Source organism: Mytilus trossulus, chromosome 2 (assembly GCF_036588685.1).
Source record: "Mytilus trossulus isolate FHL-02 chromosome 2, PNRI_Mtr1.1.1.hap1, whole genome shotgun sequence".
Lineage (NCBI taxonomy): Eukaryota > Metazoa > Mollusca > Bivalvia > Mytilida > Mytilidae > Mytilus > Mytilus trossulus.
In genome coordinates, this window is record NC_086374.1 from 99,254,897 (window position 1) to 99,281,152 (window position 26,256).

The following is a 26,256-nucleotide window of genomic DNA, read 5'->3' on the forward strand; positions in this document are numbered from 1 at the left end:
TTTATGGCCTTAAATCCTAAAAAAGTCGTATGATCTCAAAGTTTACGTATTGACTCCCATTTGAACCTATAATACTTTGGCTGACATCTAGATTCGAATTGAGGGTACAACCGGTATTTAGTCCGCTTCGAATAAAGCATCTTCAGTTTTATCTCTCTCTACGTTGATACATTCCAAAGGATGGAACAAGATTTTTGGGCATCTATTAACTTCTGTTGCCTTTTTGTTTTTGGATATCAATCGAATTGGAGGTGCAATAATCATTGTTTCTAAACATTTGGCGATTTGAAAGAAATAAAAGATTTACCAAATCCCTAGAAAGTCTTCTTCCTTAGGCAAAGTTTTCGTCGAAATGGAAAGCATTAAAATATTTGTAGCGTTCCATAAAAATGTTTTTAGCCATTGCTAGTTTTTATGCAAGAAGCTGGAAATACATTCTGTAGTAACTGTCACCACTGTCAACCAATCAAGATTAGGTGATTGTCTAGAATACATAAATTTAATATAGATACCAGAAAGCATCACTGCAGAAGTTCGGCCTCGTTTAAATGAATATTATTTACACTGATCACACATAGAATGCCTCAGATTGCAATGTTTTTCCTACAGTTGAAACCAATGAAGATTGTTTTGGACCACTTTTCGTATATTTTTTCTGTGAAATTTATTTGCAATGGCCGCATGTTTTAGAGGAGATAAAAACACGACTTAAAATGTATTCAATGGGAATATAAGGTCCTGTAGTCGTGATTTAGCGTTTTATCTAACTGGTTTTACTCAGTCTTGACATGTATTTTTAATGCAGTAGGCAGCGTTTTATCTAACTGGTTTTACTCAGTCTTGACATGTATTTTTAATGCAGTAGGCAGCGTTTTATCTAACTGGTTTTACTCAGTCTTGACATGTATTTTTAATGCAGTAGGCAGCGTTTTATCTAACTGGTTTTACTCAGTCTTGACATGTATTTTCAATGCAGTAGGCAGCGTTTTATCTAACTGGTTTTACTCAGTCTTGACATGTATTTTCAATGCAGTAGGCAGCGTTTTATCTAACTGGTTTTACTCAGTCTTGACATGTATTTTCAATGCAGTAGGCATCAGCAAATTACCTGTTCAATAGGTCAGTTCACATTGAATTGCACTTGATGATGAAAATGGCTTGCAGATTACAGTCGACGATTGGAAAGTCACGATAATCTTAAAATTTAAATGGTTTGTACGAAAGAAATCCAATGTTTTGTCGAGACGAGGTGGGGAATCCGGTTCGGTTGTTTCGTGCAATTTGGTGGCAGGAATGCTTTAATCACATACTATCCATACTACTGCTTTAATTGCTTTCACAAACACAAAACTCATCAACGATTAGATGGGAAAGTGAAGGAAGTAAAATGCATTGAGGACCCGTGTTTATCTTTTCCTGGGATAGAAAATCATTAGTATTCTGAAAAAATCAAAGTTTTGTAAACAGCTAACTATAAAACAGTTAACTGTTCAAAATCTAATCAATACAACTGACTTCAAACGATCTTTTTTGATTTAATATTGAGGAAGAGGTAGTTGTCCCGGCGGTGTTAACCAAATATTTCCTCGAAGTCTTTTTTTGTTTCAACGGAGTCAATGTAATACAATCTTCCGTTATCGCCTCGACTCCAACATAAACATGATTTTGCTTATGTAGATGACCTCATATTTGAGTGAAGAAATTTTGTATTTGCATACTGATGGTATTATCCATGTTTCAGTACTCGATATGGTGATCGGATCATTCGGTATTAAAATTGGTCGAAATTGACAACAGTATAATAGGATTTCCTATTTGATTTTAACATTTGACGTGTTCAAATTTGTTTAAAACACATGTATCCTTAAACTATTCATATGAAGTTGTATGCAACGTACATAATACCAGGCGATATTACAAGACTGAAAAGTCAAAAGATCTGGTATCATTCATCTAGAAGTATGAATAATGTAAACGTTTATACCCTATCATCCGCGCTAGCCAAGGGTTACGATCCATTTCCCTCCTCTCCACCCTTGGCGGATTGAATTAGAATTTTTAAGATACAAGGTAATGATTTGCATCGGTTGCAGTTGTAATTGGCTGCATCCAATCAAAAAGTACATTTAACATGATCAAGTGTATTAAATGTATTAAATGTTGGTTAACAATTTCCACCTGCTGATATTTAGTGACAATTTCAATGTTTTAATCAACTAGATTGTAATAAAATTCCTATATATGTTTCTAGTAAACATGTTGAAATGTTAAAGTATATTTTCGTTTCCTGCTTTACCAAGTTTGTAGACTCTAGACGCTACCGTAATTGACCTTCACACTGAAGAGAGTTCAACCCTTATGAAATTGAAAATCTTGCTGCAGCATTGCCGTAGCGTTGCGGCTTTATAGCTGCAACCTAATCAGGTTGCCAGAGGATTGTTGCCGGAGTAGTGCCGGATGATGCTGCTAGCGGCATTAATATTATTGTTCTGGCATCATTGCGACACTAATTTCTAATTAATGAGCACCACAATATAGCCAGAAAATTTGATGATGTCATTTCCTGCGTTTTTAGCTATTCCCTGTACTAGTGTGTTAGAACTCAACCATGTTGCTTGTGATTATAACTGTATTGACGAATTTTGTGTTCTAGCTGGGTTTTTTTTGACAGATTTGAAGAGTTGTAAGTAAACACATATCAAGTAATTGCATGTATAGAAAAGATCAATCTTGCATTGTGTATTTCAATAACATGGCCTCATCTGAGTTCACTATACATGTATCGGTGAAGTTTGTGGGTTTTTTTTTTTTGCAGCAGTTCAATTGCATACTTGTAGTTTGGTAAATAACACAATATTATATGCTAAACTTAGGGCACATTAAAAATTTTCATTATTTTTTATGCAGATACCGCTGACATTTATTTTATGGTCTGTGCATAAAAATTTATAATGCATGAATGCATGTCATATATATGCATTGACAACTTGTTTTTGCTGGCACAATACATTTTATACAAAGCACGGCCTATACGCATGTTTTGTCACTAAAATGATGCAAGAATATAGCCGTATAAGCGCCACAACAGCGCCACAATCATAATGCCAGAAAACTAATTTGCATACGAAATACGCTATAGCCGCATCAGTGCCGCAACACGATGCCAGAATATTACCGCAACGGTGCCAGAATATAGCCGCAATTATGGTGCCAGAAAACTAATTTGCATACGAAATATGCTATCGCTGCATCGAAGCTGCAACAGTTTGCAGCAACAAAGCCGCAGCATAGCCATACTGCTGCCGCAACTATGTGCCAGAGGGCTTACATTTCCATAAGGGAAGTGCTATCATTATTTCGGAAGAATGGGCGTTGCTTTAATCTATCAATAGATGGCGCAACATTGTTATCACAAATGTTGGTTGAATCTGCCAAGGATTGAGAGGAGAGGAGTGGATAGTAACCCTTAGCTAGCAAAGATGATACCTTATAGGGGTGTCACTAGTGGAAAATAAACGACTTAACTTTTTAAAACATCGGCTTCTCAATAGAATGGCATGAGCTGCAAATCCATTTCAAGACTTAACACGTTTCTATGAGTTTGTAAAATCTGTTCAAACGCATACTAATAGTTTTAATATACAATGTACGTGATGTCACTTTGTATGATATGCAGGTTTGCCTACTACTATAGTATATCAAGTATATAAATGATTGTTTATATGTGTTAAATTTGTGATATCATGTCGCTTACTGTTTATTTTCTGGAAAATATACTGAAAATATACAAAAGATGATATCAAAATGCTGAACTTTTTAATTGACACTATATTTGTTGAGTTTTTAGGGTTGATATTTCAACAGATATCCGGTATTTCGATGGGTACTTATTGTACACCCCTAGTGGCCGATTTGTTTTTGTACTAGTATGAAGCAGAATTCATTCAGAACCTTCTTAGAAACAAAAAGAAAAAGCACGTTGCTTAATTCTTAAATTTGACTAATTGTCCTATTACTGGATGACCTATATTTCAGCCAATTCTTACATCTCATAAAGCCGAGGATACTACTGATACCACCTTAATCTGTTTCTCAATATTGAAACAGATGGACGACGTCACACTAAAATCTATGATAAATAGGACGATTTCAACTTCCCAATTATCAATTTCCCATTTTTCAGCAGTAAATAGTGATACCAGGATTATTATTTGATACGCCAGCCGCGCGTTTCGTCTACATAAAATTTAAACTCACCAGTGAGTGACGCTCAGATAAAAAAAAGTTGTATAGCCATACAAGTAAAAAGTTGAAGAGCATTGAGGACTCAAAATTCCAATAAGTTGTGGCATATACGGCCTACTTAAAAGGTAATTTATCACTGGGATAAGAAAATCCTCAGTTTTTCGAAAAATTCTAAGTTTTGTAACAGATAAAAATGACCATATAATTGATATTCGTGTCAAAACAGAAGTGCTGACTGCTGCATGGGCTGGTGATGCCATCGGGGACGAAACGTCAACCAGCAGTGGCATCGACCCAGTGGTGTGAATAGTTATCAAAGGTACCAGGGTTATAATTTTATACGCCAGACGAGCGTTTCGTTTTCATAAGACTCAGATAAAAAAATGAACAGCCAAACAAGTAAAAAGTTCCAAAAAATTGTTCCAAATAAGACTAAGGTAATCTATTCCTGGAATAAGATACCATACCATCTGCCCCTTTGTATGGTGTTTACATATCTCAGTTGATACGCTATGCTCTTGTTTGTTCACACTATACGTTCTTCATATAAAGGAGTGTGCTCCTTACGCAGAAACTGTCCCAATAAAGTTATGATGAGGAACAATTCAAATGGCGCTCCTTATTTTATGGACACTATAACGAATTGGTTAATTTATACGATGTGTCTCTATCTAAACTAAGGACATTTTTACCACGTCTTAGATTGTTGCATGTTTGCCATTTACGTCGTCTTGTCTTTTAAGTACGGAACGTGACTTCTTTTCGAATTTGCCTGTGTTGTGGTGTGATTTCGCATTTCTATAAGATAGCAATACACAGTGAGGAAAAAATCTTAAAACACCCTCTTTCCCCTCCTTTCTAACAAATAAGGCTTAATATTAGTGCTATGCATGTATATATTTATAGAAAGAGAATTCCATAGATTTGATTTCTAATGGTCATAATGGTGAAATGTAATCCCTTTTGGGTTTAACCATGGCAACAATCTGCATTTATTTGATACAAAATATTGTAAAAGGAGGGGGGGACATATCACAAAAGTCTCAAACATTTGGTCCAAAGGAAAATTTCAATCAATTACAGTGATACTTTTCCTGAAACCATAGGTTTATATCTATCAAGCGGTAAAAACATTTCAGGCATTTTTGCTCGTTTTTCCATAAAATTGAATTGAAAAGATAGAGCGCAAAATCTTTGTTGATAAACACTACAATAATTTATGGACATATGGGCGGTACGGATAGGAAACTACAAACTTTCAAACATATAAATACTTAAATAGTCTATAAAACATGATGAAACAATCTAAATGTTCATTTTAATTTAATATAATTTATACAAAAACTTTCATATTTAAAAAAATCACTATACCATAATGCGAATCTAAACTTCAAATTGTATTGCCACCTAAGACATGTCAGGGTACTTTGCTATCCAAAATTAGTTTAGTTAACTATGATGTTGTATTTGTTATTCTGTTCGGATATTGTTTAATGGGTTGACGTTTGTAGTTGCAATTCTAATTTTTAAATATTCTATTCGTATGGAAAAGTAAAGATAATTAATCACCCAGTTCATTAATAAGATTTTAGTTGTGGCAACTTAAAAATACGGATATAGCCATATGTGTGTTTATTTATTCTTCATTGTCTAGAGAAACTATGGGAGGGTTGAGTTCTCACACAACATGTTTTTTTCTCTCAGCCACATTATTACACTTTTACCAAGTCAGGAACTCCTAGCCTTAGTTTGTCCTGCATTTATGGTTTTTGTTGTTGATAATTTTTGTTTGATATGTTTTGGAGTTTCAGGAGTGGTTTCCATTTCGCTGAACTAGTGTACACAATAATTAAGGGGGTCAGCTGAAGCCCACCTTCGTGTGCCGGATTAACTTACTATGTTGGAGACCGATAAAAGGGGCCTTGTTTTCTCTTTGGCACATTTTCTGTTTCCAGTCTCAATGCTACGTTTTTAAAAATCAAGCTGGAAGTAACCAAGATTTTAAAATTTCCATTTGTAATGCTTCTCACTTAGGGGTACAATGTACTATGTTTTTCAGTCTGTGCGTCCATTCATTCGTTCTTCTGTCTGTCCTGCTTCTGCATTTCCAGTTTTAGACGTTTTTTCACTAAAAATCACTCATTTCACCTCAAAATTACTTCAATATGAGTATTTATAGCTAATGGGCTACTTTATAGTCTATTAAGATAAGATTGACTGTCTTCCACAAGTTTTAGGTCTTAAAGTGCAACAATAAATAATCATTTTTCTTCTTTTCCAGTTTTCAGCTTTTTTTCTCTAAAAACACATATTTCACCCAAAATGACCTTTTCCGCAAATCATATCAATGTATAGTTTTAGTATGTTGTTAGTACAATTTTAAGGCTATAAGATAATTTACACTAAAAAAAGCTTGTGTTGCAATTAGTTGGAGGTTGAGTGATTTTAGAGCTAGATTGACTAGGCTAAGATAATACAATTGATTATATAATTACTAACACAAAATTATACCATTAATAGTATTGAAATTGTTATATTATACATCAAATACCATAATTAAAAAGCTGATTTTGAACAATTTCATTTTTTTTAAAAACTACTAGTACATGTGACGTGACTTTTGTAGTGTTATCATGGTGTGACAACGCAGGTTTTTTTGTGCCGTTCTATGATTTTTTCACGCGTTCGTGTTTATGCTGTGGTTCGTTTCCACTAAGGTGTTGATATGAACATCAATTACAGTCATGTTTTATAAATTAACTGTGTGCAAAGGTACGAAATATTTGAAATACTACGGATTTTCTTGTCCCAGGTATATATAAAATTAGCCGTTTTTGGCACAACTTTTTGGAATTTCTGGTCATCGGTGCTATTCAACTTTGTACTCTTTTTTGGCTTTCTTTACTATTTTGATCTGGGCGTCGCTAGTGGGTCTTATGTAGACAAAGCGCGCGTATGGTGTATTTGATTATAGGCCTGGTACCTTTAATAACAATAAGCATGTCGAAATGTCCTATTGTAATGTTTATTTGTGTATTTCTTTGTCCAAAATGTTCTTGCATTTATTTGTACTATAGTCTTGCCATGTAATGTTAATTTTAGTATTAAATTTAACATTGCCATAAAAGCGGGAGTTTTGGCTATCCACAAAAACAGGTTCAAACCATTTTTTTTTTTATTAAAATGTTTAAAATGTCCTGTACCAAGTCAGGAAAATGGCAGTTGTTACCCTATAGTTTGTTTCTGTTTGTTATCTGTACTTTAGTGCTTCTGTTGTTTCGTTGTATTCCTTTTTTAGTTGATGTGTTTACCTAAGTCTTAGTTTGCAACCCGGATTTTTTTCTCTCAATGGATTTATGACTTTCGAACAGCGGAATACTTTTTGCCCATTACCAGTATATCAAGTATATAAATAATTGTTATATGCGTCAAATTTGTGATATAATATCGCTTACCATGTTTATCTATTCATGGCAACAAAAGGCTTTTTTGAACTGCTTGTAGTTTTAAAAGCACTGTGTCTAATTTTATAATTTTTTTGTGAAGTGTGGTTATACTGTAAATATAACTTTTTACTTGACATTGCCATTTTGTAATTTTGATTATGCAAATGTTGTAATTGAAAAGGCAATACTTTTACATCTTTCACAAGTTGTGCAAATATTCAAAGTCAATGAACCTAGACTATGGTACATGGCTAAACAATCTCCCTGTAAATGAGATGTGCCAATGCTAATACAACTGCATACCAAATACCATCGACGTATTAAAGTCTTCCCTTTAAAGAAACTTAAACACAAACATTTACTTGTTAACTATATAAGTTTCAAAGTCAATGAACCATGAAGTAGGGGTGATGCTTTAAAACATCCAAGGAAATAAGATTTGAATATGCCAATAATTTTGAGTACCATGGAAAGGATAATTGCATATGCCAGTAAATTTAATATCAAATATCATTGACTTTACATAAGCAGTTCATCTTCAACTGACCTAATCACAGACTGATACATGCTAACTTTAATAACAAAATTTTCAATGTCAATAGACAATGACTTAGAGGGTGGACTCAGGTAATCTCCGTGGAAATGAGATATGACATTTCTTATTCAACTGCACACCATATATTGATCTACCTATAAAAGGTTCCTCACAAACTAATACATGTAAAATAAGCACAAGTTTCAAAGTCAATAGACCATGACTGAGCCTGCAGGGCCAAATATATTCTCCATGTTTTTTTTAAATGAGATTTGCTAATACTTGTATAACTGCATACCAAATACGATCGACCTGCCACTTCTGGTTTACTGTTAACTAGACCTAATCACAAACTAATTCACTGTTGATGCTGCCGCCGGAAACAGCATACCTATGTCTCGCTTTTTGACTCCGTCAAGTAGAGACAAAAATGTCCTGTACTAAGTCAGGAATGAGACAGTTGTTATCAAATAATCAGTGTTTCTATTTTTCTGTTGTTTTTTTCTCATTGTTGATAAGTTTCCCTCTGTTTTGGTTTTTGACCTGGTTTTTTTTTCTGATTAATCCCTTAATCGATTTATGACTTTAAAACTGCAGTATACTTCTGTTGCCTTTATTTAATTCAACTTCAAATTATGCAGTTTCACCAAAAATTCAGTAAGAGGTACATTTAGTAACAGTTCCACTACGTCAAAGGTCAACAAACAAAACATATAATATAATAATGAACAACAATAATAATATTGTTTTCAAGTTTATTAAGAGCCAAATAATCCTGTACAAAAACTCAGTAACAAAACAATGCTGAACATCATAAATAAATACATTGAATAAGGATCACAATTACAGAATATGTAGACAATAGGCAGTGCCTGGCAACAACTCAATCATTTTTTCATTACAATTCTCATTACTGTAAATTAGCAAGCTACCAGACAGATGAGAGTTTTTGAAGAGTGATGTCTACCAACCCAGATCTCATAATTCTGCAAAAGAAAAACATAGTAAAATTTCATTACATTGCACAGAAATAAAAAAAATAATCAAGTTTTAAGTCAAATATGTAATTTTAAAGGTATAGAAAATATCGGAGTTAAAAGCCAGACTGTGCTGGAAAGTAGTACTCATATTACAAGTATTCTGCAGTATCCACAGTTAGTCTTCAAAAACTGTGAGATAAAAAAAAATACCCAATGGTGTTGAAGAATAGGTTCTAGGCACAGACATTGCTTAGCATCTTAATTTATTAATACATGTTAGAGTGGTCTTTTTATTTGTCTTTAGTCTATATTATACAATAGGAACAAACTGATTTTGAAAATAAATTGGAATTTTATATTACCTCTATGTGATGAAGAATAGAGCTGATGTTAATAGCATCCATTCCTCTTTTTTTTTTAAGAAACTGAACTGCAAAGAATATAATGTTTTCAATGTGTCCAGTTTAGCAGTAGTGATCACATTATACACCAATGTCTTTTCTGCCAGATATCTTGCACACTTGTATTTGATTAACATCAGTCCATTAGACAAAATATTGTCTTCTCCCTTAAATATAAAGAATACTATTTACATTTCTTATCAAACTTAATATCAGATTGAAGTAATAAATCAACAGGCATTATGAAACAAGACTTCAGATACAAAACAAACTCTGCAAACGTCTGTATAGGGTGATATGTCTTCATTTGGAATTCAACTTTTGAGGTTAACAAGGTAGTGTGTCGTTCTACTCCATAAATAAGGTGTGTATTTCTATTTCAATTGCATCAGTATTTCTCATTTACGCATTTAATTTGCATGTTTATCATCCATCCATCCATCATCATCAACAATATTTAACGATAGAAATGTATGATATCAATTTAGCAGCACAAGTTCTAAAGGTTTGCTTTCTTAGGTGCTATTGTAACTGTATTATAGTTTCCCTTCATAACATATGTAGTAGTATTTATGCACATTGTTATTCGACTGAATGATGTTAAAAGAATCATAAGTCAGGAATCTCATCAATTATATATTTCTTTCTACAGGGAAAAATAGAACGGCTTCAAACTTAAGTTTGGATGTCCCTTTGATATGTTTATCCTCTCAACTTCATCAAACCCTGTTTGTGTTTATAGATTTAGGACAATATAGAGCCTGACGTTCAGGTATGTCTATTCTTATAAATAAGTTGTTGTTTCCTTTATCAAATACAGTTCAAATGTTAAAATTATTTTTTTTCTGAAATATTGTAACTAAACTGCTGATTTACCCTATATATTGTATACAATCCCTTTTTAGTGAAAAACTTACATTTGTCTGTAAATGCATCTTTATGCTATAACAGGTCTTTCATATTTCAATAGAATGTCATTCTGTGCATCCTACAACCAATATTATATTAAAATTAGCAGGGCCTTAACAAAACAGGTAGTGCTATTAATTTTTAAAGACGCTTTTTTGGAAGGTAGATTTAAGCAACAATTTAATACTGTTTGACTTTTACTTCTGAGTAAATTAACCAAGTTATTTGATGAACAAAATGTGTTGAACAGCTTAAATGCAGTCAAAGGAAAGAGCAGTTGCTGACTATCATGTTCACAGGTATACTTTTTCTTATATTTTTTCATTGTTTTTAGCTCTGTAACAAAACAGCTGCTCACTTAAAAATACTTTTATATCAAACTTAGAGACAGATAAGTCTCAAAATTTAAGAAAAACACAAGTAAATCTCAATTTTGACAGATATTTTTCAGATTTATATACTTTGACAAAGAAAACCTTGATTTGAAAACAACAGATTAAATACAAATGTCATTAATAATCCTTATTTAAAGGATTCTTCCAAATCATTATATTTGTTTTGTTTTTTTTTCTCAATCAAGCTGAATTGAAACTTTTTAAGCTTTTATGTTTTTTTAATAATTTGCATCAAAATTTGAATAGACTATCAAGATACATTTAATTAATCATTTTAAAGCAATAGCCTATTTATTATTAAAAAAAAAGAGGCAAGTAAGATCCTGTAATACTAAATATAAAATAGATTTTTAACTACCAAAAGTTATACCGGTACCAGTTTTTTGAAAGATTTTGATAAAAACAACTAGATATTGCCATACAATATAGGAACTTTCAGAATAAAATGTATAATATAACTCCTCGAAATTAAAAGTACAAAATATTCTTCATAAAAAAAATCTAAAGAACAAATCCGCAATACTACTACATAGCATATAATTAGATCTCTAAGTATTGACTGTGTTGCTTAGCAAGTTAAAATATACAAAATCTTCTTTTTACATGTGTCAACAGACCGTGTTAAAAGGTTATTGCTTAAAAAGAGTTTTACCAGGAAACATGAGGAACCTATTGTTACATCCATTTGTAAATGAGCATGATCTCATCCAGTGTCTGGGTAGACAAACATTTTTTAAGAAGCAATGGAGGGGTAGGACTGAATCATAATTGAAAACTTCAAAATCAATTCTTGTAATTAAAAATTTAATTTGTAAAATAGATACTTAATAATGTTAATACCAGGTAAATGAGCTTTGATATTATAACCATTACCCAAGTCAAATTCTTATATCATTTCATGTTTTAGTTTATAACTTTGTTGTTAGTGGAAACATAATGACATGGTGTCAAAACCATGATAATACAAGAAATGCATATAATCTGACTACATCAAATATGAACGTACCTTACCTATCTGAAGGAACCTATTTATTGCTAATTGATCTGTTATCTTGAAACCTAGATGTCTTCATTTGATCTTCATGTAATTGTAACGATCTTGATGATGAATTATCCCTACAGCCTATTGAGGTCCTGTTCTGAGCATTGAGGGCTTAGTACCCTTCTAATAGGAGTTTGAAATCCCTACAGCCTACTGAGGTCCTGTTCTGAGCATTGAGGGATTGTACCCTTCTAATAGTTTGAAATCTCTCGTTATGTACAAACCCCAATTCCCAATGTTAATTAGTATCAACACACACAGCAATATTTTATTCAACTAATTGAGGTGAAAAATCAAAGAAATGAATCTACATTAACTACCCTTCTAAAGCAGCATTAATTATTCAGGAACAGTAGAGTTAGCTGCTTTAGGTTCCAGGCAACTTTCATGATCTACAGATATAATTCTGGTTAACAGTTTACATGTAATCTAATTTTTCTTCACCATATTTGCTATTGAGTTTACAATAACCAATATTGGAATACAAGACAGCAATTTCAATTCAGCGGTTGATATTTGCAATATCAATATGCAAGAGTAGCAAGCCATTTCAGAACTAGATTTGGAATATTTTTTATGTATCATGTGTAACTCCACTTATGACATAAAAATGAAGAAAGGAAGAGTTCCCCAAAAGAGTAAATCTATGTTTATGTGCATGTAACAAATCTAGAACCAAGTATTTTAATGTTTTGTCAGACTTGATTTTTCATTGTAATGTCACCAAAAAATTGACACTTCACCATGTTATATTTGAATGAATTACAACTTTTTTAATGAGGTTGTTGATATATTTGTTTTACTAAATTATCATTTGAAGCTATTTGTTTTATGTGACCACTCCATTAGAGTTCATACATTTGTATGACAAGATTCATTATTTTTTTTTGTTTTTTGCATTAGTTGGTATCTTCTGAATGGATTTACAAATTTTAACATCAGTAAACTACTGTTGACTCTAATTGATTATTGATGTGGATGGTGACTCAGCAGTAGTGTTTTGTGTAATTAAGCAGAGATGCATGGTTGAAGCCAAAACAAATATCTTGTAAGTGTGCATGCAACCACTTCATGATTTTAATATTCTCCCTTGCAAAGGAACCACTTTTGCACCCTCACTTATATTTGTGTGTAACTGACTGTCCCCCTCCTTTCCTGAGAAATCAGGACTGATTCAATATTATAAATGGAAAGAATTGTTATTTTGCAGAATATGAACCCTAAATTCAGAATGGTTGGATAAGAGCAACTGATTAAAGTATTCTTAAATCAACATCTGACATGTTGAATGCAAAGACAAAATTTCTGGCCCTATAACCCAACTAATATGCTGTACTGACCCATTTGTCAAACGATGATCCAATGAACCCTTCAGTATAAAATAATCATTGATATAGTATGCTTCTCTGACCAATGAAACAAAATTAAATCTGACAAAAGTTTCTTGAGTGCTAAATGATCACCATTGTCACTCAAAATTCCACAACAAACTGGAATCTAGAAGGGGATATTAATATTGAAATATCAGATTCATAATACAAGGGGTACCAAGGAGACTTATCTAGCCCCCAAACTTACAAAGTCTGTCGAGCCTCAATTATAAATCAATGTGACTGATATATAAAGGATCTGCATGAGGTAGGTTTATTAGTGCCAAGCATGCAGCTGAACTTCTGGGGCTTATCTAGTGGATTGTACAAATGTGTGCATGAAGAACCTTTTAACACTAACAGTTAACTGGAAGAATTATAAACAAGAGAAAAATGGTCCCAGAGCATCAAAAAGAACTGAAAATCCCTATTTGAATATCAATATGTCAACAAAAACATCCCCAAAGGACAGCAATATCACTTGCTTACTTGTCTAAATTGAAAGTAATCAGTGCTTATAAAACTGGGCATGAAATTACAAAGGAAATAGATCACTAAATCTAAAACTGAATAATATGGATACTTCTAAAATATTTTTAATTGATGACAGTAAATATTAACAGATGGTTGACATGATTATTAAAAAAATTTGTAACTTTCTGTTACACGAGACACACAACATTTATCACAGGATAATACATTAAAACTGACAATCTGATTGTCAGGTATTGGCAATTTTTACACAGGTATATATAGATCCATAGTGTTTAGATATCCCACAGCTACGAATATCAGTCTTAAATATGTTGAAATAAGACCAAATGTTGATATAAATAATCCTTGTATTTATGGCATTGAAGATGTTCACTATTATCTCTTAGCATCTACCTAACACTGGGATGCCTATGGACACTTGCTGAACAACATAGTCATCGCCTAATATGATAATATTAATGAGCACATGTTGAATATCCTAATCCTTGCCTAACAAGGGGATGCCTACAGTGGTTGTGTCCTGCCTAGTCTCTATATACCTGCCTAATGTAATCAAGAGTAAATATTATTAATGAATGCAACAATTATATTGACATGTTTAATTAACAGTGAATTATAAAACACTAAACCATCATATGTGAATTGGACATTTCTTATTTTACACAAGATAATTCCAGTCTTCATGCTTAACAACACACATGATTTAAAATCAATTAATATTTCTAGAATCGACTTATAAATCACTGAGTTGGATCAAAGATAATGTTTCAGGTTTTCCCCTTCAAGACATATTTGTTTATCCTAATGAATTTTTCCTACCTACCTACCTAGCCAAAGTTTTATATGACAGAAACCTGAAACATATTATCTTTTTTAAAGAGTTGATTAATTAAATTCAAATGTTAAAATAATCCTATTGTGCTTCATCTTTAATCCCATGCACCATTTAGTTTTATGTTTTAAATGATGAATTGTTAACTTGAATGTCTAGGAATTTAAAGTTTCTCGTTTCCAGCCAATTAAAGTTTAACAGCTTGAAACGGATCCGGTCATGACCACCGAACAAGGGTAAAATATGTATCTATCGTAACTAAGACTGTACTCTTCTTCTCTATGGTTAAAAATTCCCTTTTTTGAGCAAATCATATTTTCTTATCTTTTGCAATTTTATTCTGCTTGTGACAAATTGCCATGCTCATATTTCTCATCAGATGTGATTATGTAATGAATAAATTTTAAATTATTGAGTGTTTGTCTGCTGTACAGGTCAAATATAGGTACTTAACATTCTTAACAACTGTTTTTACAAAAAGTATCAATTGTCTCCCCTTCCTCCATTTTAAACTAACCCTGATAATTCATTGTCTTTACATATCTGAGACATTACCTAAAAATTGTTGAGTATGATTTATCTGTTGTAACCACCTCTCCCTCTACCGCCGCCTCCTCCACCTGTAATGAGAAAGTTTGTAGAAAACAAAACAAAAATAAAAACTACAGGCTGCGCCACAAACTTTTTCATCCAAAGTTCGGACACTAAATATCAAAACTTGACCCTGTATGAAATGTTAACTTATCAGAAACCCAAAATTTACTGGTCTAGGCCATTGAACTTGTAGCTGAAAGTAGCCCATAGTGCAGAATGATACCAGCATCTATTTTCTCATAAGATCTTAAAGAAATAACACTCTAAATTATGTAAGTTTCAATACAATTTACAATAATGTTTACCCTTAGGTTTTGTTTCGTGAAAGAGCCACACTGCAATTTTATTCATTCATGCCTGTATGTGTATGCCAAACTATCGAAATTAACAATTTCACCATAAATAAAAATGCTCCCCAAAACATAATAATTACTCTGATAAGGTGCTCCTCCTCCTCGTTTGTTACCATACTGTCCTCTCATTGGTCCTCCACCAGAATTTCCTGTGTAACTTTGTCCAAAGGATTGGCTATAATCACCTCCACCTATAATATAACACTCAATGCATTAAATTAATAAATATTTTGTTTACCTGTAGGTAAATTAAAATGGCTGTTTAAACTGTTTGAAAGAAACCACTTTGTACAAATTTGAGCAGACTGTCAATAGATATAGGAAGATGTGGTATGAGTGCCAATGAGACAACTCTCCATCCAAATCTGTTTACAGTGTTATTGTAACGGGTTGACTGGTCATTCCAGCCATGCACAGTTTTGACATCGCTATTCCTGTCTTGTGTGCATACCTTGTCCCCCTCCGTAACCACCACCATAACCACCGGCACTGTATCCACCATCACTGTAACCTTGGTTATATGTACTACTCTGGTTGTATCCACCAGCGTAACCACCACTACCATCGTCATAGCCTCCACCATATCCACCGCCTCCATAGCTCTGGTAACCTCCTGCTAATAAAATACATACTTGTGCTGTTATCTTACTCGATGATATATAAACGGTAGGTCGTCCTTTGATATAAGCTGTATATTCTATTAGCTAAAACATGTCATGTGATAAACATTCAAAATTTTCATATAAGAAAACTGATGACCATCTATGGATATGGAACATGATTACATCATATGTGATGAATATTTTGAAATTAAAATAATTCTATTTTCTAATTAAAATAAGAACTTTGAAATATATAAATAATTTCCCTTTAAATAAATAATTCATATTTTCTGTAAATTTACAAATTATATGCAAATAGTGTGAGTCTGATGAGAAAGCAACTGCTATGGCATATCTTTAAACTTAATCAATAAATTTTAGAACTAGAGCATTTGAACAAATCGATAGAATAAATCATAATATAAAGTCATTTAATTTGCTGTATAATAGTTTCTTTATTTAGTCAAAGCATCACTATAAGACAAATATGACTATGAAAGCTTACCTTGTTGACCTCCATATCCCCCACCTTGACCTCCACGACCTGAAAATAAACATGATATTAAAGCATTGTAGTTGATAAACAGAAAACTATTGGCATAAAATTTAAAAGAAGCATATCATAATATTTCTAAGCTTCAAGTTGTTTTTTACCATCCCTTGCCATTGTAAACTACCAATAAAAACCTAATACATGTACTTGAACAATGTCAAATGAAAGCACTGACAGACACACAGACTTGACAACAATATTCCCTCTTACTCATGAAGGCAGGGCATAAAAAGGAAAACTCAAGAAGTCAGGGCATAAAGAGGAAAACTCATGAAGGCAGGGCATAAAAAGGAAAACCTGTCGAGGAGGATGGAAACATTTAGTGATTTATTTTGTTTAATCTATTAAAATACAAATTTGTTCTCTTTCTAAACATTAAAGAATAGGATTGATTTTTTTGTTACAAATTCTTTCATTTAATATCTGAAGTGAAACATTTTTGTTTAGTCGGGTTTTTTTACTTAATGTTACCTGGATATTTTGGAAAGACAAACGTATTTGTTCAAAGAGCTTAATAATTATGAGGGGGAAAGATGATGTATTCATTTTTGTTTACCTTTGCAAATATGTTTTTGAAAACTAAATAGATATCGAGTTCCAAGAAGGGAGCCTGACATGAATTAGTGGTTGCAGTTGGTAGCTGTATATTTTATATTTGTAATTCATAATCTTTTCATATATAAATCAGGCAGATGTCTCTCCGTTTGATTTTTTTCCGTTTGTTTCTACATGTGACCTTTCTAAGGGATATATCTGATCAGAAGCAATCCTTCTTACCTCCTCTGCCCCCACATCTTCCCGATCCTTCTTACCTCATCTGCCGACACCTCTTTTCCCTCCAAAACTGATCATTATACAATCCTTCTTACCTCCTCTGCCCCCACATCTTCCCGCGCCCTCTTACCTCATCTGCCGCCACCTCTTTTCCCTCCAAAACTGATCATTATACAATCCTTCTTACCTCCTCTGCCCCCACATCTTCCCGCGCCCTCTTACCTCATCTGCCGCCACCTCTTTTCCCTCCAAAACTGATCATTATACAATCCTTCTTACCTCCCCTGCCACCACCTCTTCCACCACCTCGACCTCCACCTTCACCATCCTTTTTCTTTGCCTTTTTAACTTCCACACTTTTCCCAGATAGGGTAAAATATTTCATTACTAGAAAAAAACAATGTTTCAGTTGTAAAGTAAATCTTGTTTAGACAAAAGTGCTATATATTACATGAATTATCTATATGTACTCTCTGTCTCTATGATACATAGGTTATTTAACCAAGTTTGGTACAAATTATACATATTTTTCAATGACCTAAGTTTCAGACTATTATAAGCTGTGGTGAAATTGACCTTTTAACTAATGACCTCAAAATAGCTAGAAGAGTCTTCATCGCCCCATTGGCCATTAGCTGCCAAGACAATTACAGGTTAAGCATATGGGTTCAAAAGATTAAATCAAGAATCCAAATGTCACCCAAATTACTGTATCACTAGCTGATGTTACCTTGATCTTTTATCAATTTAACCCAAGTGGAACCATATTCTGTAAATTCCGAAATTATTGAGAGGTTTTTTATTATTCCGAAAAATGTGACAGAGTTGTAAACACAATTATTTAAACTCGCATTTTAAAATATTTTGTATGAATTAAACAATAATAAATACTTGCAATAATTACTTCATTTACAGTATACTATATTATTAAACTTACAAACACATTTATCAACTGGGTCATAATCTTCAAACTCTATGAAGGCAAATCCTTTGAGTTTCCCTGTTGCTTTGTCTACTGGTACATTAACTTCCTTAATTGATCCGTATTGTTCAAATACATCACGCAGATCTTGTTCATCAGTGCCATCTTTCATGCCTCCAATAAATAGTTTTTTACATGTCTGCTGTACGTCTGGGTCCTGGGAGTCCTATCAATGCAAAATAATATGTCAACATTCGGGACAATACAATCTGAAAATAATTATAGTATGTATAAATGTATTTACTTACATTGTGTGTATTATCAAGTACCTGGTATCTTGGTTCAAGATAACTGAAACTCTGATGTCTTACACACTTTTTATTATAACTTATAAATGTCTTTAATCTTTAATTTTAGCTGAAGATTGGTTGTCTCATCCCTATATGATCTGCAGGGAAAGCTACATGTACATGACATATTTCTCCATTTAATTCTGAAGGGTGATGAGTATATTCTCAATGGCGGATCCAGAACTAAGGGGGGCCGCTCCAGTCATGCTTCAGTGATTCCCTATATAATCAACCAAATTTTTCCCACAAAGGGTGGGGGGGGTGGGGGGCAGGCCCCCCCTGGATCCACCTTTGATTCTCAAAATGTAAAATTTTGAGATGTGGTAGGATTGCACACGAAACAACTGTCCATGAGAAGAGAGTTCAAATGATGCAGATTTACAAATATAAGTACATTTTGTAACTACATGTAAACATCTCTCAATGTTTTAAAATATGGTATATATGTACATGTACATGTATACTGTCTAACTTACATTTATTCAAGATCAATGATCTAAATAATACATGTATCTCCTATTTCACAAAATAAGTATAAATACCTCTCTACGCATAGCTCTTTTAGTTTCAACTTCTCTTCCATCTAGTTTGTGTGGTCGACAATTCTGTGAATCATCCACATTTTGAGATTCTTTGAAAGTTACAAAACCAAAGCCTCGTGATCGCTTGCTTTGAGGATCTCTCATGACAACAACATCTACAATTTCTCCCCATTGTCCAAAATGTTCTTTGAGTCCTTCCTCATCGGTTTCGTAACTTAATCCACCAATAAATAATTTCCTAAATTGCTCGGACTCTGGATCTTCAGGTTCACCAAATTTCTTTCCCGATCCTCCTCCTCTTCTTCCCTAAACGTTCACAAAAAAGTACAAGATTAGGAAGAGGGTTACATCAAAAAATTTCTGGTGCCTTATCTGTATTAAAGCAAAATCACATGTCACTTTCCAAGATGAGAGATCAGGCATTATCCAAGGCAAACATACAATTTTTTTTCTAAGCATTTTATTACCGATAGCTTTTATTTATAACAACTAGCTGATTTGTTATTCTTTCAAAAGCTTAATTGATTTAGATTTTCAAATAGTGTTTTAACAAGTTTAAACTGTCAGAGTATAACTTATTGACAAGGGGAACAAATCAACAAACCCCAAAAATTCATTTTTTTTCACAAACATGTTACACCAAATAATAGGTCGAACCCTGAACAGTTGTGGAAAATATTTGACACATTCAATGACAATATTCAAGCTTGATACTGTCTGAATTTGGATTGTTATCAAAATTTTGAAATAAAACAAGTTTATGACAGAAAATAAATGGTCAAAGATCTTACAAATTTATTGCCCAATACTGTGCAATTGGAAATTTCTTCTAGAAACTTTAAAAAAATTGAAATTTGGTTCAATTTTGTCAAATTAAGCTAAATAACAATATTTCGACCTCATTAAACCGGTATTTATGTGAATTTCAATTTAACCCCTTAGCTAGAGATAGAACAAATGCATTGCACCTGGATATGTACTGGTGCCCCCAAACTCAACCCCAGCCTCTCCTTTGTAGTATGGAATCTTGTAGTACAATGTCAGAGAGATCCATACACTTTCACACAAGTAATTGTATGGAAACTACAATAATGCTTAAATTGAGCCCCTTTTTGGCCCTTTATTCTTTAACTATTGGCTACATAATCCACAACCAGATGCTCTGCAGGGCGTAGCTTTATACGACCGCAGAGGTTGAACCCTGAACGGTTGGGGCAAGTATGGACACAACATTCAAGCTGGATTCAGCTCTAAATTTGGATTGTGATTAAATAGTTGACACAGCATAGGTTTCTGACACAGAATGAATGTGTTCTAATGAAATTAAAATTTTTGTTTTCTCTTAGAGCAATTCACTATGCTGTTGAATATTATTCCTCTCAAAAAAAATGTTTGAAGAAAATTTCTTTTTATTTATGAAATTTCAAATGAGAAAATTGAACCCAATTTTTTTAATCACATCCCCCTTTCCCTTATTCCAAAACTAATCTCAATTAAAATTTCTAATGGAGTTTGCAACAATTACTACTCATTTAAATACATCATAAAATATTAAGATGTAAAAAAACTGCCAGGGTTCGACACTAAAGGTAGTCCGGTGCCCCCCTAAAATCTAGGAGGACTACCAAAACCTGGTTAATCAGTAGTCCTGTGGACCACCTGGAAATTTGTATAAGGTCTGGCTATTTCAATGCTAAAAATTGGCATAAAAGTCCTCCCAATAATGTTTAAATTCTTCAAAAACAGTGATGGCATTTGGAAAAACGTAATTTTAATATTGTTATTATGAAAGCACTTTTGAGATCCAGATTTCTGATCAGAATCATCACAGTGTTTGTAACACATGGAATAGGATCCCAGTTAGGGCAACCAGTCCGGTACCCACGAATGTAGTTCTTAAAAAAAATATATAACTTTTGTTATAAATTGTGTAGTGTTATTATTTCACTAGTTCTGTAACTGAATGTAGATTTATTTGAAAGGGTAGGCTTTCTAGTTTGAATTTCTGTAAAAATTTTGATTGATTTAAATGTAATCTGGCGTCAGTACATAGAGTAAATTGCCTAAATTCTAGCCTTTATTCTTTCCCGGAAGTAGACAGACTGACCCTGTTGTCAATAAAAACAAAATTTTGCAACGGAATGCCGGTCATGAGGCACTGAGATTGCACTTAGGCACTTCTAAATGAATGCCTAACATGAACCAGAAGTCCCAAGGTGGCTATCAAAATTATTTATTGAACAGGACCCTATGTATTTACAATGATTTTCAATGCGTTCCAATGGGGCAATTAATTGGGTCCCCGTTCCACATAGGATTTTCAATGTAAATAAAAATGTCTGATAACCAAAATGTGAAGAAACTGCTGAATAGACAGCAAAGGTCAGTAATAAAAACGTAGATGAGTTGAAAAAAATACTTCACAAATTTGGATAAAAAGTTGTTATTCCCCCCAAAAAAATAAACAGGAAGAGGTAGTTTGGAAAAAGGCTTTCTTATTAAAAAAAAACCCACATACATGTCATTCAAAATAATATTAAAGGCATTTTGTTTCAGCAACATATCCACTGAATTGCTTTCAACAGTGATGATGAAGTTGACCTCTAGAACACAAACAAAGACATTGTATTACTTCAAAAAAATCTTATAAACTGATTGAAGAATTAATGAAAACTTCAAACATTGACTTAGGCCACACTTAAAAATATTTTGGTTTGCCCAAACCCTACCCAAATGTTGAGACAGTGGGTAGGTAGGTAGGCATTTTCTTTTCTTTTTTTCAAAAACAGAAATTGAAATATTAGATATTTATTAGTCTTCATGCCTATTTGATTAAAAAAAAATTCTTCAAATCAGGACAATAAAAGAATTTGAGTAGGCAGCTTTTTTCTGGGTAGGTAGCGTTTGGGCAAACAAACCTATTATTTATTATGACCTTATTTTTTATCCTTTTTTTTCTAAATAATCCTGGAATAAAAGGTCAAGTAACTCCACCTAACAAGGCATTAAAAATAGTCTCAGATTGCAGATTTTGCATTTAATTTTTCAAAATTTTCTGACAGGAAAAGTTCAGGAGTAATGAAATTTATTCACTGAATGTCAACTTTAATTTATCTGAAAAAAAAACCCAAATATTTTCAAAACTCAAATGAACATTTGTGTGCTTTTGAGGTGCTCAGATGGCAGGAAATTGCATCTTATTTCCAAAAATTTTCAAGGGGGGGGCATGCCCCAAAACCCCCCTAGTTAGTTCGGGCCGCGTTGCGGCCCTCACCGGTGATAGACGAGGACTACCAGGACTACCAAAATTTTTTTCTTGGTAGTCCTGTGGACTACATCACCTCTAATGTTAGTGTCAAACCCTGACTGCTTGTTATCACTGAATGGTAAAGATTATTTTAATTTATCAGTTGGTAGTAAAAAGTGAATATACATTGTATATTGTATATATAACAAAGATTTAAGTTGATTCTGGACAAAGAAAGATAAATCTAAATAAAAAAAATTCTTACAATTAGATATTTCTTGCTTACTATTCTGGACAAAGAAAGATAACTCTAATTAAAAACAAAATTGCTATTTCACAATATTTTGCAATAAGATATTTCTTGCCATTGCGCAATACTGTGCAATTGAAAAGACTTGCTATTGCACAAAACTTAATATAATAATTTTAGATCCTGATTTGGACCAACTTGAAAATTGGGCCCAGAATCAAAAATCTAAGTACATTGGATTCAGCATATCAAAGAACCCTAAGATTTCAATTTTTTTTAAAATCAAACTAAGTTTAATTTTGGACCCTTTGGACTTTAATGTAGACCAATTTGAAAACAAGACAAAAAATGAGGAATCTACATACACAGTTAGATTTGGCATATCAAAGAACCACATTTATTCAATTTTTGATGAAATCAAACAAAGTTTAATTTTGGACCCCGATTCGGACCAACTTGAAAACTGGGCCGATAATCAAGAATCTAAGTACATTTTTAGATTCAGCATATCAAAGAACCCAACCGATTAATTTTTTGTCAAAATCAAACGAAGTTTAATTTTGGACCCTTTGGACCTTAATGTAGACCAATTTGAAAACGGGACCAAAAGTTAAAAATCTACATACACAGTTAGATTCGGCATATCAAAGAACCTCAATTATTCAATTTTGATGAAATCAAACAAAGTTTAATTTTGGACCCTTTGGGCCCCTTATTCCTAAACTGTTGGGACCAAAACTCCCAAAATCATTACCAACCTTCCTTTTATGGTCATAAACCTTGTGTTTAAATTTCATAGATTTCTATTTACTTATACTTAAGTTATGGTGCGAAAACCAAGAAAAATGCTTATTTGGGTCCCTTTTTGGCCCCTAATTCCTAAACTGTTCGGACCTAAACTCCCAAAATCAATACCAACCTTCCTTTTGTGGTCATAAACATTGTGTTTAAATTTCATTATTTTCTATTTACTTAAACTAAAGTTATTGTGCGAAAACCAAGAATAATGCTTATTTGGGCCCTTTTTTGGCCCCTAATTCCTACACTATTGAAACCAAAACTCCCAAAATCAATCCCAACCTTTCTTTTGTGGTCATAAACCTTGTGTCAAAATTTCATAGATTTCTATTAACTTAAGCTAAAGAGTTATAGTGCGAAAACCAAGAAAATGCTTATTTGGGCCCTTTTTGGCCCCTAATTCCTAAAATGTTCGGACCTAAACTCCCAAAATCAATACCAACCTTCCTTTTGTGGTCATAAACCTTGTGATAAAATTTTATAGATTTATATTCACTTTTACTAAAGTTAGAGTGCGAAAACTAAAAGTATTCGGACGACGACGACGCCAACGTGATAGCAATATACGACGAAATTTTTTTCAAAATTTGCGGTCGTATAAAAATGAAATTTAAGGTTCAGAACAGTTCTACTTGAGGTATCAAAAATTGTGGTACAATTTCAGAGCAATTAATATACTTATACGTTTAAAGTTATTATCCTGAAACTAGATAAATGCTAGTTATTATCCTGAAACTAGATAAATGCTAGTCATAGACCCCTTATTCCTAAATGATTAGGACCATCATCCCCAAAATCAATCCCAACCTTCCTTTGGTGGTATTGAATGTTCCTAAAAAAGATTCATATACAATGTAGATCCATTCACTTTAACTTAAGTTATTGTCAGGAAACCAAATGTGTCTTTGGACAACAACAATGCAGATCAACTAGATGATGACATCATACCACAATACGATCACACAAAAGTTTTTTGCAGTCATATAAAAATGAGATGAGATGCCCTCGCTTGCATATTAGTTACAAAGCGACACTAAAGTAAGGGTACCCAAATTGCACCTATTTAGAAAAAAGAGCAACGGAAATCTTGTAAGATTTCCTAGCGACTAAACAATTTGTATTTTTATCATTTCATACTATGCACGTCTTTCAACATCGGTAAACATATTTAGATATACACACAACGTTCACAGTGTTTATCGACAGATGGACTGTTCACTGAAAAAGCAAAATGTATGAAAACTCATCGTGCGACGTCATCAAAACGTCATCTTTTTAAAATTAGCAAATACAATATATTACACAATCTGGCGTATAAAATTATAATCCTGGTACTTTTGATAACTATATAAGTATCCATTTCGTAAAATATGAAGAGTAAGCATGGACTAATATCATGAATATCCAATTGTTCAAAATATTTGAAGAAATTAAACAAAAGCTCATTTTATTAGGCTTTTGACGATGTGAATTTGAGCATGGATGCAATTTGGGTACTCCTCATTACAGAATCATGGATAGTTTGGAGGTTGATTCAAACCCATTTTTTTATGACTCAATATGGATTAAAAATTAAATTGGTGTACCTATACAATAAAGAAAGATAGGACATTTATTTCTTTATCATAAAAAAATGTAGGTGAAAAAACTGTCAAAATAGGTGCAATTTGGGTAACGTCACATTGCAGTGATATAAAATGTACTGTTTAACACAAATTAAACTCTTTTAATATAGTGCATAAATAATTAATATATAGCCGAAACCCGGATTTGTATTGTAAAGTATACTATACAAATCCTTGTCGAAACCTTTATTACATGACCAAACAGATCAAGGCCGAACGAGATACAGGGCCGAAATGTCTAGGTTACCTATCAGTTTCAAACATGGCCGATCAATAAAAATTACACACTGACTTAATTGACACTAATTATGTTGCTAACAAAGAGAATACATTAAAGACTGCAATCATATAGCACTATATTAAACACTTGACAATCTTTAAAACATAATCATATGTTAAGAATAATTCATATTTCGATTGTAGGCTCATCAAACCAGTCGAAGTCAAGAAAAAACTTTGTCGGCTTAGGTTATTTGACAATAAATGGTACAATACAATATAATTGGAATGTAGGATTAAATTAGATCGAGCGAAAAATATGCATACTCCTCCTCTGCCTCTTCCTCCACCACCACCGCCACCTCCATAACCTCCATAGTCCATTATAAATTTGAAATGCCTTTGTCACACGTGTGGATAAGTTATGTGCCGCTGAAACCAAACGCAAAGAACCACGTGATTAGAATATGTCAACTCGTACCTTTACCACTCGTACCGTATTTACAATGCAATCAGGAAAATTCGGATCAAAGGCAAATGGGCCCAGGAACAGCTGTTCCCAGATGGGACATGGACAAATTTAAAAAAAAACCCAACTCGAACCATTTCAAAGACAACTCAGGCCAGTTTGAGAGACAACTCAGACGAGCTTGAAACACTTATCAGACTTGGTCCCCAGAGACTTGGTCTAGTTGTTCATCATAATTTCAACAGCATGCACTCTTAATTTCCGCTTTCTTTTCATAATCATTTCAACACTATTCAAAAGTTATTTGC

General features: G+C 33.0%; 1 protein-coding gene across 4 annotated transcripts; it reads right to left on the minus strand.

Moving 5' to 3' along the window:
- Positions 1 to 8,967: 8,967 nt before the first annotated feature.
- LOC134708518 (heterogeneous nuclear ribonucleoprotein 87F-like) lies at positions 8,968 to 25,961 on the minus strand. Of its 4 annotated transcripts, none has more exons than XR_010105851.1 (11): positions 25,807 to 25,961; positions 19,341 to 19,646; positions 18,464 to 18,674; positions 17,806 to 17,913; positions 16,705 to 16,743; positions 16,049 to 16,213; positions 15,678 to 15,788; positions 15,206 to 15,270; positions 10,525 to 10,595; positions 9,569 to 9,774; positions 8,968 to 9,212 (listed from the first exon to the last, which is right to left on the minus strand). XR_010105851.1 is itself a non-coding variant. In XM_063569137.1 (9 exons), exons 1-8 carry the CDS (start codon positions 25,861 to 25,863, stop codon positions 15,227 to 15,229), a joined length of 1,038 nt encoding a protein of 345 aa, XP_063425207.1. In that variant the 5' UTR covers positions 25,864 to 25,961; the 3' UTR covers positions 13,904 to 14,361; positions 15,206 to 15,226. The 4 variants fall into 4 exon arrangements, 2 of the variants coding, with proteins under 2 accessions (XP_063425207.1, XP_063425206.1); XR_010105852.1 differs by having other exon boundaries at positions 9,569 to 9,770; positions 10,521 to 10,595; XM_063569137.1 differs by lacking the exons at positions 8,968 to 9,212; positions 9,569 to 9,774; positions 10,525 to 10,595 and adding an exon at positions 13,904 to 14,361 and having other exon boundaries at positions 16,049 to 16,210.
- Between the last annotated feature and the right edge of the window lie 295 nt (positions 25,962 to 26,256).